This window comes from Gallus gallus, chromosome 1 (genome assembly GCF_016699485.2).
Source record: "Gallus gallus isolate bGalGal1 chromosome 1, bGalGal1.mat.broiler.GRCg7b, whole genome shotgun sequence".
NCBI lineage: Eukaryota > Metazoa > Chordata > Aves > Galliformes > Phasianidae > Gallus > Gallus gallus.
In genome coordinates, this window is record NC_052532.1 from 182,555,549 (window position 1) to 182,569,820 (window position 14,272).

At 39.4% G+C, this 14,272-nt stretch overlaps 1 protein-coding gene across 12 annotated transcripts in view; it reads right to left on the bottom strand.

Annotated features, from left to right (window-relative positions):
- YAP1 (Yes associated protein 1) overlaps positions 1–14,272 on the bottom strand; it is an 83,867-nt gene that overhangs the window by 50,438 nt on the left and 19,157 nt on the right. Inside the window, exon 1 of one of the 12 annotated variants that reach the window (XM_046915706.1) lies at positions 4,356–4,668. The exons of the other annotated variants lie outside the window; for them this stretch is intronic. Coding sequence (XP_046771662.1) covers positions 4,356–4,405 — 50 coding nt within the window. The 5' untranslated portion in view covers positions 4,406–4,668. Of the gene's footprint in view, positions 1–4,355; positions 4,669–14,272 lie in introns of those variants that run through there. 12 annotated transcript variants of the gene reach the window in all.

A 14,272-nucleotide genomic window follows, 5' to 3' on the forward strand; every position in this document is an offset into this window, starting at 1 on the left:
ACCCCAAACAAACTTTCTTTCCAGAAGCAAAAAGCAAAGACCCATGTATCCTCTCAGGCTAGTCTTTAAAAGGGATCTTCATTTTCAATTTATTTCAGGAAATTAACATTATAACACCAATAATGTAAAATGACAAATGGTTCTTTAAGAAATGAGTTTCTTTTAGAGATAGGCAACATTTTCATCTTTGCCAAAAATTAAGTATTCCAATATATGCAACAGCTGCTATTTAGTAACTGGTCAGCCCTATCCTCAGATGCAAAACAAACCATTATATATAATGGATTCCAACTTCTACTCAATTTCAGAGCTGAAGTTGCCAACAAATCCTACATAATGAAAATTATCACCTTAATTTAGAATAAATCAATTCCAACTTTGAATCACTTTAATCCATCCCTTACCCCCATCCATCCCAGTATTCAGTATTACAGGCAGCTGGGGGGGATGCAGAGGAAGGAGGGGGAAGAACATTCTACCCACTTATCTTTTTTTAAATTTTATTTTAATGGACTCATAAAATGTACGTCTAACATTTAACAATCAGGTTTACTATAGCAGATTCTCCAATACAATGAAGATAATTACATAGGTAAAGCAAAGTCTTCTCTAATACAACACAGTCCTAGCCATAAAAGCAGGCCAGCTTAGAGGCTTCCCCAACACACATTTTGGGGCTTGAATAGTTTGGGTTTTATTTTCCTTTTAGGAAGTGAGGCCAGCTCTTAAACACAAGAACTCCCTTCCAGTGTTTGCTGACCATTAGTCAGCACTTCCCTGGGACCCATCCCTTTCCTCCACTCCCTTTCAGTTCCAAACGCTACCATTATCAACTTCCAGCTTTTCCTTTTTGCCTACAAAACTCACTGAGTGTTTCAGAAAGTCCCTCCGCTGTGTAAAAGCTTTTTTTCCCCACTTTGAACTCTGGGACAAACTGAGCTCAATGTGTTCTTATCATCATTCTACAGGGCTGCTTTTGACCTGGATTCACCAACCTCATATCAAGCAAAACTGTAACTTCACAAGCTCTAAAGTTTAAGTTCTGCCTATTTGCTTAGGTTTGACCTGTTCAATAACCAGCATATATTCTGAAGAAGAATGTATTTCCTTTATAAGCCCTTTATAAGCTGTGCTTGTATAGGCACTGCTAGTGATCTCAGAAGTGCCAAATGTGTACTGTCACGTATCAGTGACTTCAGGATCTGAGTAATAGGACACAACTCTCTTAAGCAGTAAACTAGAGATCCCAGTTAATGAACCAACATTCACACCAATTCCGTGCCACCTTCTCACAGACAAGCCTTTGGACAGGCTACCTGGCACACATCTGCTGGGATGAGCAATGTGAATTGCAAACAAATGCAGCAATAGAGCACAAGCCACTGTCACAGCAAGCTTCAGAGTGTTTCCACCACTGCCCTTTAAACACAGTAATCTAGATTACTATCTGGACTGTAACCTCCAGATCAGATGTAAACCAGTACTTGCAGGCAAAACAGAAGATATATCAGAGAGGAGAATGAAACCCACAATTTCTTTCTAATTAATACTCCCTAACAGTCATCCACAATCAGTCTGCAAGAACCTCACACTGAGCTAACGTGGTCCGTTGGGTCTGTCCTGCCCCAGCACTTGTCATCATTCCTGTAAGATGTTTGATCAGTTTTAGTCATCTGAACCAACTGCTGCTACTCACTGCATACTGAAAGCTTTTAAAACAAATGCTATTTTCTCACATCCAGTTTGCATTCAGATATGGAAGAAGGAAGCACAGCTTTCTGCGTTTTGGCTCCCAGTTCCTTAGTTTTGAACATCTGGATGTTGTGTTGAGGGACATGGTTTAATGAGAACCATTGGTGATGGGTGAATGGTTGGACTGGATGATCCTGTGGGTCTTTTCCAACCTTAGCGATTCTACGGTTCTATGAACTGAAAGGACAAGAAAGTAAACACTGAGCTGGCTGATGCTTTTGGAGCTGTGCTTTAACGCTTTACAATTGCAGGCAGTTATCAGGCGACTTCCTTCCACAATGTGTCACCTTCTCCAAGTTCAGCAGCAATCACGTACTGTTTAGTGCTACCTTTAAAATCTATTCCGTAATCGTTTGATGCTATGACCTTTGTAGGGATATAAAACCTCACCTCAGAACTTCTTACAGTAAACTAGCCATTAAAAAGGAAAAAAAAATAATTGTAAGTCCCATGACTGTAGTTCTAAAAACTGGTGTATTACACCTTCAAGTCTTCCTTCCCTCATAGCTTATTATCCTTCAAGTATGTTTTCAGAAATCTGCTTCCAGAAAGTTGTTACAAACATTTATGTTAAGATGAGGAAGGGATTGTTACTGATTTGCCAATACTGTGTTCTTCTCTACGAGGAACCTACTTTTATATTTCATGTAGATGAAGACAGAAACATAGCAGTGTAACAAAGAGAAAAATGCCATGGAATACTGTGAAAATATCCAATATGAAACTGTCAGAAAGTGAACAAAGTCCTTAGAGCTGAGCGGTTTTATTGCCGAGTGCTCATTTAACATGCTTTGTTTCCCCTCATCTCTGACTTCACCCACATTTGGGCCTCTTCAGTATTTCAGTCTTACCTGGCTAACTAAACAAGCCTTGACTGCAGCAGCCCTGTAATCTAGCAGTCTATCTTAACTCATGTACTTTTCCTACAGGGAGCAGCTGCCAGGATGGTGAGGAGCATGCAAACGACCCAATACCACCTTCTGTGCTGGAGCATGCCCAGAGCTGGCTGAGGCTGGTACTGCCAGCACCACCTCCACCTGAGCGAGGAGGAGGCCCAGAGGCACTGCACGCTCCTCTGCCCACAGAGCCGGCCTGCAAATGCTCTCCTCTGACTTTTTTTTGTCAATGGAACTAAAGGATGAGGCAGTAGGCAGGTGTTCCCTGAATACAGTACCTGAAGAAAGACTGTGCAGTGCTGCTACATTGTAAGTACACACAACACACAATCTCCTGATGGGAACCTCTCCACTACATTTCACTTAAGAAACTGATCAGTGCTGAGGGATTTCAAGCAAATAGATTTCTTATAGATCTTCATCAGATACTACATATCTTATCTCAACACCACTACAGGTGCTGGAGTAACAGATAGATGCCCTGCAGCTGAAAGTTACTGAAAAACAGTTTGCACAGAAGTAAACTGTCTTATTGGAAACGGAACTTGAATCCTATCCTATCCAAAAATGTGCAAGGATCTAATGAGCTGTTAACCCTAATACTGAAAACTTATAGCTGTTCTGTTAGACAGTGAAACTCATTTCCATTTCTGCACTTCCATAGAACTGAAGGGCAATTCCCCAAAACAACGAAGACGTGAAGGCAGTTTACCTGGCCCAGAACTGTGGAGTTGATTATTATCTATTTTCAGTCATGTACGAAAGAAGAAAAATCACTGTCAGCCACTCGAGCACAGTACTGGGGTGATTAACCAGGGAGTGGCTGAGGAAAGGATGAAACATCAAACAAATGTGGACGGTGGAAGTCTTTAAGAGGAAATACAACTGGCACAGGAATCCGGCAATGTGGAATATCAACAACTTCTAAGGAGCCAAACTTCACGGGGAGAAGCTGAGGCAGCAAAGGAAGGAGGCAGAAATTGGCAGAATTTACAAACAGCAGGAAGAATTCTCACCGAGAATGAACAAACTGTGAGTTCACAGGAATACGTTGCTCAAGCAAATTAAACTGTGAGGCACACTCACTGAAATGGAAGGAAGTACTGACTAAAAACAACAGCAGCCCTCTCCTGCTTTCAGGCAGAAGAATATGCTTAAGCTCAGGTGAAAGAATTAACTCAATCAGCTGAGCAGAAAGTTACTGCAGAACAGAAACATCACTTACCAAAGAGACTAGGAGCTGTAATGGGTGCAGCTGCATTGGAAGATCAGCAACCAAAGAACAACAAGAAGAACACAAGGAAGGAGTGCAGCTAGAAGCTAATATCAAATATTGCCAAAATAGGAACTGATTTTTTTCCTAAACAGTGGTACAAGTTAAAACAAAATCTGACATACTTGCAAAGTAAAACGACCGTTTCTTCCACGAGGCATCTGAAATGCATTGTAGATATCAACTGAGAAACACAACACCATCCAAAGCCAGAAAGCAATAAATTTCACAGTAAAAACATACGCTGGCTGCATACAAGAGACACCTACTTCTCAGTAACAGAACTATTTTTAAAAGTATTGTGAAATGCTTTCTTTTGAAAATCTTGCCCCCAAAAATAAGAAAGAAAAAGTTCCCTCACTTTCACATTGCAATCGATTAGATGAAAGGCTTTCACTGTGCTGTAACTGGTAACAGCCATGATTTTGCCTTACTTTTGAGCAGGAGGATTTTCTAAATCTATACACCAGATACACAGATGCATGTCTTCTATTTAAGGTGGTAACACCGCTCCCAGCGCAGAGAAAGCCAGCACTGACTTGGCAGTTTTGCGCACAAAGCTGCCCATTTACTCCTTGCTCTCCTTGTTTTTGCTTTGCTGATCAAAGCAGTTGCCAAGTTTTTTCTTTACCATTACAAGGCAGGAAAAATGGCTCTCCTCGGAGAGGCCCCTTGTGAAGGTCAGAAAGGTTAGCTCCACAAGCCCTGGAGTCTGCTCTGATGCTGGAGTGATTGGCTGGCTTCCCTGCAGTTACCCGGCACTTCCCCTCCTTCACAATAGTGCGCTGGTTATGGAAACTAAATATGAAAGAACATGGTGGGGGAGGAAAGAATTTCTATGGAGACAGTAAAAACACTTTCAAAGTTCTACTTTTTCAGCAGCCTGGAAATGGAGCGTTCTGAAACATTTTATTGCTTCCTGGAAAACTGACAGAAAGACTTTTTTTTTTTTTTGAGTCTCCCTTCTTGACCAAAGTTCTAAAGAAAATGTGTCAATGAGTTCACTTTTTCTTAGAATACAAACAAATGCACATTGCTCTGCCTTGGTCAGGAAAAAAAGGTATTTCTTAAGATGTTTACGTGCCCCATCTCTGGATTTAATCAACTGGAACCCACAGGTCACACCCTCTTAATGAAGCTTGAAATGAAGGCGACTAATCACAACCCAGGTTTGCGGCATCTTCCAGCTCCTGAGCAGCATCACACTGGAGACATTTTAGTATCTTACAGAATAATGGCAGCTTACATACAGGCACCAGACCCTAATCTCTTCTTAGGTACTAAAGACAAGTAATGAAGACACCTTGGAACACCCAGCAAAACAACCGGTGCATTTCAGATGGTGACAAAATGCACTCCACATACTCTATAAACTCAAATCTACCACAGCTATTTAGTTTTTCCTCTTGGGTTTCTGATGCTTAAGTAGTGGTGCAGACAACGAAAGGTCTAGCCACTCTGATGCACCTTCCTCAAAGAAACAGATCAAATGTTAGTGTAAGTAAATGAAAATACAACCATTTCTATTTTCAAAAGGGAGTTTGAGATTTCATACTTAGAGCCACAATTTTATATCATTTTACAAACAAAACTGACTCTCAGCATTGTTCTCTTACCTCCATGAAAGTCAAGCCAGGCTCTCTCCACTGTATAACTGAAGGCATCAAGTTCTCACTCCAGTGCCATCACCAAATGTTTGGACAGGTGTAGCTAATTAAAACCCAGCCATTTATGTGCTTGATGCTGAAAGCATCTCTGCAGCTGGTTTGAGTTCATTATGTTACCAGGAGTCCGAAGTACTTCCAGAAAGAGTCACGTTGTGCAGCCCCACTAACAAGGTATTGCAGTCTCATCATTAAACTACTCTCAGTATTTAACAACATCCAGCACCAGAGAGGCTGCACAGCCCTTTCTTCCTAGGGGGAAATCAACAGGCTTCCTGCTCTTACCTCATCACCTCTGCTCATAAAACACATAGGAGAACAACCCCCCTGCATTGGGAGGCAAAAGCAAGTGACTGACAATGATAAAATTCTAAAGCAACCAAGCCAAAACCTGTAAAAATGTGTTGTTAAAGAAGGAATATCGTAGTTCATATAAAAGCAGAGAAATATAAGTGGGATTTTGCTCCAGTTTCTTGGATTTGTTCAGCTGTAAAAACATTTTGAGAAGTACAGACACCTCAAAGGATCTCTAGAACTGCTCACCAGCCAGTCCACATTCAAATGCAGAAGCAACAGGAAAGCAGAGAGAAATCTTCAGAGTAGCCATACCATAATAAAAAGCCAAACAGTACACATAGCACAAAAATAGTAAATCTCCAAGCACAAAAACAAAACAAAAAAAAAAAAGAAAAAAAAAAAGAAAAAACCCCAAATTTCACTCTTCCTCTTTTGCATGACATCTTTTATGACAAACACTAGCACTTCTCAAGCCTCTTTTAGGGAGGGTACACCTAACACAGCATCATCCAACTCCCATACAAATGCCACATGCACAATTTGCTGGCCAGCATGAAGCATAGTCACCAGATTACCTGAACCATTTACAGTTCCAACAGATCGCTTACCCTCCCAACATGCCTCAACAGTGAAGCCTGAGAGAGAGAACTGAGTCAGGAGTGGCACATCTGGACACCCACTGTCTTCCTAACGTGCACACCTTTGATCACTTCAGTCTGGGACAAAAATTCTCACCTTTCTGGCTGCTGCTGCTCTGCAGGCACAAGTCTCACACAGTACACCCTGCAGCAGGCCGAGGCACTTCTCTTGGCCTGCCTCTGTTCCTCAGATGGTGCAAGAGCTTTGGCAGAAACTTTTCTTTTGCCGTCACCTACCAAAGCCACACTAGGGGACTCTGCTGATGAAACCATATTTTCTGAGAGGCACTTCATGATTTCATTGACCCATGACTTCGTTAACCCACTTCTAAGGAATTACATGCAATATCTGGAAGAGGTAAAGCAACATCGCTTTATGGTGACTCCTGTATTCTTACAGACACCATAGTTAAGAGAAAGAAAACAAAAAAATAACACCCCAAACCAAAGTACTTAAAATATCCAAGAGCATCAAAACCAACTCTGCAGAAACTAGAAAGTGAACAACAACAAAATCTCCATCAGCAGCAAGACCAGGACCCCACTCAGACCTCTAACATGGGAGGAGACTAATGCTTGGGGCTGTTTTTCTAAGTTTTTATGTTAAAGGTTCAGATTGCAGTAATTCTTCAATGATGACACAACTGGGCCAAGGAACAGGCACACTGTAACCAGCCCCTTCTTTCTGCTCTATGTAATGCAGGCAGAACTTCCAGGACTGCTTCTGAAAGCAATCCCCTCCAAAAGTTTGTTTTTGAGAAAATGATGGGTACTTCCTTGATACAAGATTACAGCAATATTCATCATGTGAATGTAGCACCAAGTGCTCTACAGTAATCCTGAAACAACAGAAGAAAGATGGCCAAAGTGACTGCCTGTTTTTGAGCAAGTTAAAATTGAAGGTAAATTATTAAAAACAGCTTGAACATCTATCTTTCTCAACAAGCGAACTGAAAAGCATTTAAAGTATGGCAAAAAGCTTAATTATTTCATTAGGTACCTCAGTTTCTTTTAGTTTTGTGACTTACAATGTAATCAGCAGCTCAGTAAGTTCACAATACTTACATATATGTGTAAACAGATCACACTAAACACGAGAAGAATAAGGACAGAAGCAAGGATACAGATCAAAATCAACAAGTTTCACAAGTTCTGTTTCAGCGGCATGGATGGCTCAACCTGTTATGTATCACATCTGTTCTCCATCAAGGTTAGGTTTTTAACTCAAACAATGCTAGGGCTTTTGGGTGGGTTTCTATTTGTTTTTTAAAATCATCCTATAAACGCCAGCTAATCTAACATTATGTTGTTTAAATGCAGCCAGTATTTCTTGGAAATGTAAATTCTGGCATCATATAGAAATGCAGATACTAAAGTTTTTACTCCAGAATAATATAATCAAAGCAGTCTTCTCACAATTTAGTTGTTCTTGGCAGACAATCCCACATATACCAATGCAGGTTAACCTGATCCACATAAAGCCAAAACTGCAAAAACTTTGCTCCCAATATTTTAAGGCGTTAAAGCTGTATGAGAATACAGATTTTCCAATAGCAAAGAGAAACAGGATGTACCAACAAAAGCGCGTACCACACTTGCTAGACCAGTAGGCAGAAATATTTTGATCACGTACTCCCGAAATATGTGCATTTGTAACTTATAAATATATAGTATGCACATTATAAAATACCAAAAGAGAACATACAAAGCAGAAGATAAAGATGAATTAAATACTGACATTAATAAATTTATTTATGGTACAAAAAGCATTTTCTTTGTGCAGCTCCTAGGAAGCATCACCCTGCTCTTACATGCTATATCATCACTGGATAGGTTGATGAGAGCTGTGCTTTAAATCAAGGCTAAAAACAGACATTTATTAAGAGAATCTTTGTATCAGACTTATCTTTAACAGCGACCATTTTTGTTATATTCCAACAAAAGTTTTGAGACTAAGTGGTGTAGAGAGGAGACAAGGCAAAGCTGACAGCTGAGTACCATTCCGCTACAAAGCCAAGCCCAAATCCAGAAGACAAAACAAAAATCACAGCCAACAAGAAAGCCAGGCCTGACTTAAAACATAAAAACTACAACAAAGACAAGGGTTGCCTTCCATTCTATTGTTGCTGCAGTAAAGAAATCCTTTAGTTTGCCATGGTTTTAGCACAACAGCTCTCACCAGCTTTTAACTGATTTGCCTGTTGAGAAATACAGATGTTCTATTAAGGAAGTGGAGAAGTGACAGTCTATGCAACTATTAAGCTCTTCTAGTTGTTAATACTTCTTCCCTGATATTTAAAATGTATTCAAGCCAACAAGAAGTGGGACAGGTAGATGAGTCAGCATTGCTGTTAGGGATCTTGAGTAATGGGGTCCCAAGGCCCCATTTCTCCATGTGGATAAACAAAAAACTAGCAGAGTGGCACCAGTGTGATCAAATTCACCTAATCTTGATCCAACACTCCCTGAACATGCAGCAGTAGAACCTCACAGCGGCCATCAGAAAGACTCAAATTCTGCATCAGCACAGATCACTCAAAACAAACAAGAAAAAAAAAAAGAAAAAAGGAAAAAAAAAAGAAAAAACCATTCTGGTAAAGTGGCAGGAGATATTATGGCCCACTTACCAAGCCGACATCTGTTATGTGAGAATGCTATTTACAACATCACATGCTGGAACTTGTTCCCAAGCTAGCTAAACCTACATGCTTAATTGACTCAATAGACAATGCTGTATTGTCAAGACTAATCTTTTCCTACAGGCTACAGTTTCTAAACCACAAATGCTTTTATCCATTTCTATTTTTCTTAGCACTTCCCCAACCAAAAACTTCAAAATGCACACATAGTGTATTTATTTGTCTAAGTACTATATTGACTACTACTAAAATTCACATACCATGTTAACTGAGTCATCAGAAAATCCAAGCACATTAGAGAACAAGAGAGTCAACAGGTTCTTTAGGTTTGTATTCCAGAAATCCAAGACAGAAGGGACTAAGCTAGGAAGAAAGCCTGAAATCAGATGCATGTCACCAATATACACCACGCGATGCATGGAGCAGCAGTCCTTGCTGAGCCACTTTATTATTTGTTTCAAAGTTACTTCCAAAGAGTAAGGTGTGGGGAAGAAAGAAATCTTCTAGTTAAACTCTGATAAATTGTCCATTAAGAACTAATCTAAACAAAGATTTTCTCAGGTGCTCCAGACTACCTTTCATTCATATTGATGACAAATGCTTTGTGGAAAAAGCACATTCAAGGAAAAAAAAATGCCTCACTGTAAAGATAGCCTTCAAAATGATAGATTCCAGTAACTGCAAGTTGTCTTGAATCCATAAATGATACTGTTGAGCATCTAAGGCACCACTGATAAAATTTCTGTCCAATGGTCTGCCATCTCCCATGCTCAATTAACTCAAGTTGAAAATATCCTTTTAAAACAATGGAGGGTTCAATTAACAACCACTGTGTCTTTGTTCTACTAAATCTCTTCTGTCTCATTCTCCACACCAAGCAGTTGTCATGTTTATATTGTAGTAAAAAACACCTTTGCAAATAAATGCACGCTACTCCCTTTAACAATGTTCTTAAGAGTACCTGGTTCCATTTGTTCCATTTTTCACCTATCTGCACAAAAAGACACCATTATTCAACCTAACTGCAACAATTAAGAGAAAAAGCTGTAGATAGAAAATTATTTAAAGCACAGAAAATAAGACTCCAAAAAGCCAAGTCTTGTTGGAAAGATGTTCTTTCAGTTGCTACAGGGTCTAATGATATTTTGACAAGATTGCAATTATGTTTCTCTTACAAGAACAGATCTCATTCTCCAATTCTTGCCAGGATAACACTGCTTTTAATTAATGCTTTTGTTGTGAAGTATACCCTCCGGCAGTAATGAGTTTTATAATAATTTCAGTATGTAGCATGTATTCCTCCACATCATTTATTGAAAAATTCTCATCATTCAGCCTCCTAGATATTGCAGAAGCCTTACTTCCCAGAATTCTTCAAAACATTGTTAAACAGCACTGTGCCTACCAACACACTGTTAAAACATGTCTTCACATTAACATTTTCCTCTGCTTCCCTCAAGAAAGGAACATTCTGTGCCTATTAGACTGGCACTACCACAAGAGGACCAAATTCACTTTTAAAATAAGTCTCAGTTTCACTTTGGGGAATCGGCACACACTGGTGAGGCCACACCTCAAGTATTGTGTTCAGCTTTGGGCCCCCCACTACAAGAAAGACATTGAGGCCCTGGAGCACGTCCAGAAAAGGGCAGTGAAGCTGTGAGGGGTCTGGAGCACAAGTCTTATGAGGAGCAGCTGAGGGAGCCGGGATTGTTCAGTCTGGAGAAGAGGAGGCTCAGAGGAGACCTCATTGCACTCTACAACTTCCTGAAGGGAGGCTGTGATGAGGAGGGGTTTGGCCTCTTCTCCCAGACAACAAACAGGACCTGAGGAAATGGCCACAAGTTCTACCAGAGGAGGTTTAGATTAGACATAAGGAAAAACTTTTTCTCTCAGAGAGTGGTCAGGCACTGGAATGGCTGCCCAGAGAGGTGGTGGAGTCACTGTCCCTGGCAGTGTTCAAGAGGCGTCTGGATGAGGAGCTACGAGATATGGTTTAGTGGCTTGTGGTAGCAATGGGAATGGGAGGATGGTTGGACTAGATGATCTTGTAGGTCCTTTCCAACCTTGTGATTCTATGATTCAAATGGTTGATAAATGCTGTTACTGTAATGTCTTTTAAACAGAGTTACAACCCCTGCCAAAGTGCCATAAGGTGCCGATTTTCAATTACGCTTACTGATCACCAAACATGGATTTATACATATACATACACATACACACAAACATATATATATACACAACTGCAGCTTTTATTCTTAAAATCCACTGCATAACCCACCTCTCCAATTTGAATGGTCTCACTAAAGGAAGTTTCAAACCAGTTTCAGCAAACAAACAGGCAATTACTGAAGCCGCAGAAATCTAGACACGTATTTATCCAAAGTCTGAGACAACTAAAGTACTGTGTAGGAAATGTTATGAAATCCCCGTCAAGAAAGCTAGGCCTCAAATTTAATCCACTGCCCGTACCATAAACAGCTGTGAAGTAACTGACTCGTTTTTAAGTATTATTACTTAATTAAACATGACTGTCTAATTAACTCTGCGAGGTGGAAGTTCCAAACCAATTCTTATATGCTAATTAAAATTGGCTTTAGAATACGCTTGGATAGCTTGCAGTGACTTTGAGGAGTACAGTCAGAGCACAAGCTGCTGCCTTTACAGGCTGCAGGGAGCCATTTTTGTCTGCCACATGTGTTCTCTGACATTAAACAAGAAATTAAAATTTTAAACCTCACTTACATTGGAGTAGCCATGCTATTTAAAATTAAGTGGTGTCTGTGTTTCAATAGATTCAGTTCTTCAGTGTTCGGGCATTTAAATTCAGCATAAATGTATACCTTTCTCAAAGAGGAGTTGACATTAAGTACCATGTACATTTCCTCTCCACTACTTTTGTATTCTTCTAATAAACTGAATCCAGCATTCTGCATAATCTCTCAGAAGTGAAATTGATTTCAGAATCCTGACCACATTTCATAGATTAACAATCCTCAGTTACTCCTGCGTGATTCTTGCATTGCTTCACTGAAAGCAAACAGTTAAACAGGACAGGATTTGATAAGAACATTGCCAGAGAAATTCATAAATGACATTATTTGCCCTATGTCAAGAAGTCCAAATTAGACAACAGTCATCTCTACTGCTCCTAAACTCTTCATTTGCTGGAAGGTGCACCCGTCTGAAGGGCACCACTTGAATTCTAAGGTCAGGTTGGACTTGTTCATACAGTCTAAAATCTGATGTACCAGTAAAAATTAACAGCAGGTTGAACTCTAAGTTGCCTTAATTTGCAATTGCAAAAGCAATTAGTGCAAGAGTTCTAAGGCTTGCAACATCACAGAAAATGAAGTTATTTCATCTATTTAAACAGAGCACTCACACACATACAAACAACGGAATTGGGTATATGTTTTTTTCAGAATCAAACCTATCACAGGTTTTGGAACCTTAACTGCCAATTTCTTTTACGCCTCTGACACATTTGCCCAGCAAACAGCTACTGATGGACTTAATAAAATTAGTCAAAACATAACTAAACATGAAGATGTTAAGTACACAGGCTTTCCTTGCAAGAAAAGGTTGGACTACCACTATCAACAGAAACCCCCTGGTTACCTCTGAACAACGTCCTACAAGTTATCTTTATGACCCCTTTTCTTCCAGAAGCCTGACTACGTTACCCACTTCCAATATATTTCATGGTATAAAGTAAAACATGACAACAGAATGCAAACAGATTCTTCTGACAGAAGCAGACTGACCAAGTTCTGTTAAGATAGGAGAATTCTGGCAAAATCTTAGTAATGATGTTAACGCCAAATCACTCACTAAGGAAGGAAATATCCAGTTTCATTAAGAGCAACCTGCAAATAAGCTTCAGTTAACTGTAAAATCAAAAAGCATCCATCTTGATATGGTGCATTATTTGAAAAGGAAATTAGCTATTAATTTTTTTCTGTCTCTTACTGGGTGATATAGCAACCTGTGGCACCTCTGGTGTTATTAAAAAATAGGTCAAAACTCAAACCAAGATCTCTTCCCTCTATGATTTCTATCATATTGGCTAAACTGGACTTCAAAAGTTACCCTGTAAAGCCTATTTAAAAACAAAACGACAACAACAACAACAACCAAAAAAAAAAAACAGAACAAAAAAAACAATGCCCACCTCCCAGTGAAATACCTTCAGATTGAAATAATTCCAGAACTACAAGCTTTGGATCTCAGACATCTGGTAATTCCTGCTGTGGAAGAACACCAATTTCATGCTGTGCAAAGGCCTTGACTGGATTCCCACAATGCACTGAAATCTAGCACTGCTATACTTTTTCATTCCAAGAACGTGTAAATGACTGAAATACTATATTGAACATTTAGAGTTTTAATGACATTTATTTCTTTAAATTTGCTTGTGTTATAATTCTAACTTCTAATTAAAATAAAATTGAATACTTCATACCTTTTGATTTATGTATCTGATGGGGGAATAAAATGTTCACAGCAGAGTTGAATACATCTCTCTGTAATGAATACATAGACTGGGACTATTTGCTCTATCATCATGTAGTAGAAAAGTTAATTAAAGCATTCAAAGTTTACTTTAGTTTTACACAGCACAGCATTTAAACCAAGCAGGTCAACTGGAAGAACAAGCTATAAATAAAAAAAGGGCTGTGTTCAGAAAGGAAGAGCTTGAATTTTTATTCTGGTTTCTGATATTAACTGTAAGTACAACTGTTCACCCAAGGAAATGCACTGAACATCATACAATTTGTAAAGCATTAATGTTTGCAAAATAGTAAGATACATACTTGATTTCTTTGTCATTAATCAATTACTCTGAGAATAAACCACGATCAATTCCCACACTAGCAGATCCACACCTGCATATTCCTTGTTTTTCCTTTTTCCCCACATCAACTCCCCTTGGTCAGACACTCAGTAGTTTCCATCATTCTACCTGACAGGCCTATGGAAACAACAGCAACTTGTATTTTCAGGAAAAAAAAAAGCACCATAAAAGAAGACTGTCCCTCTTCTCAGGCTTCTAAATCAAGCCTAACTCGACTACAGGAATAAAGCAGTAGTGTGCTAGTTATGCCACTGA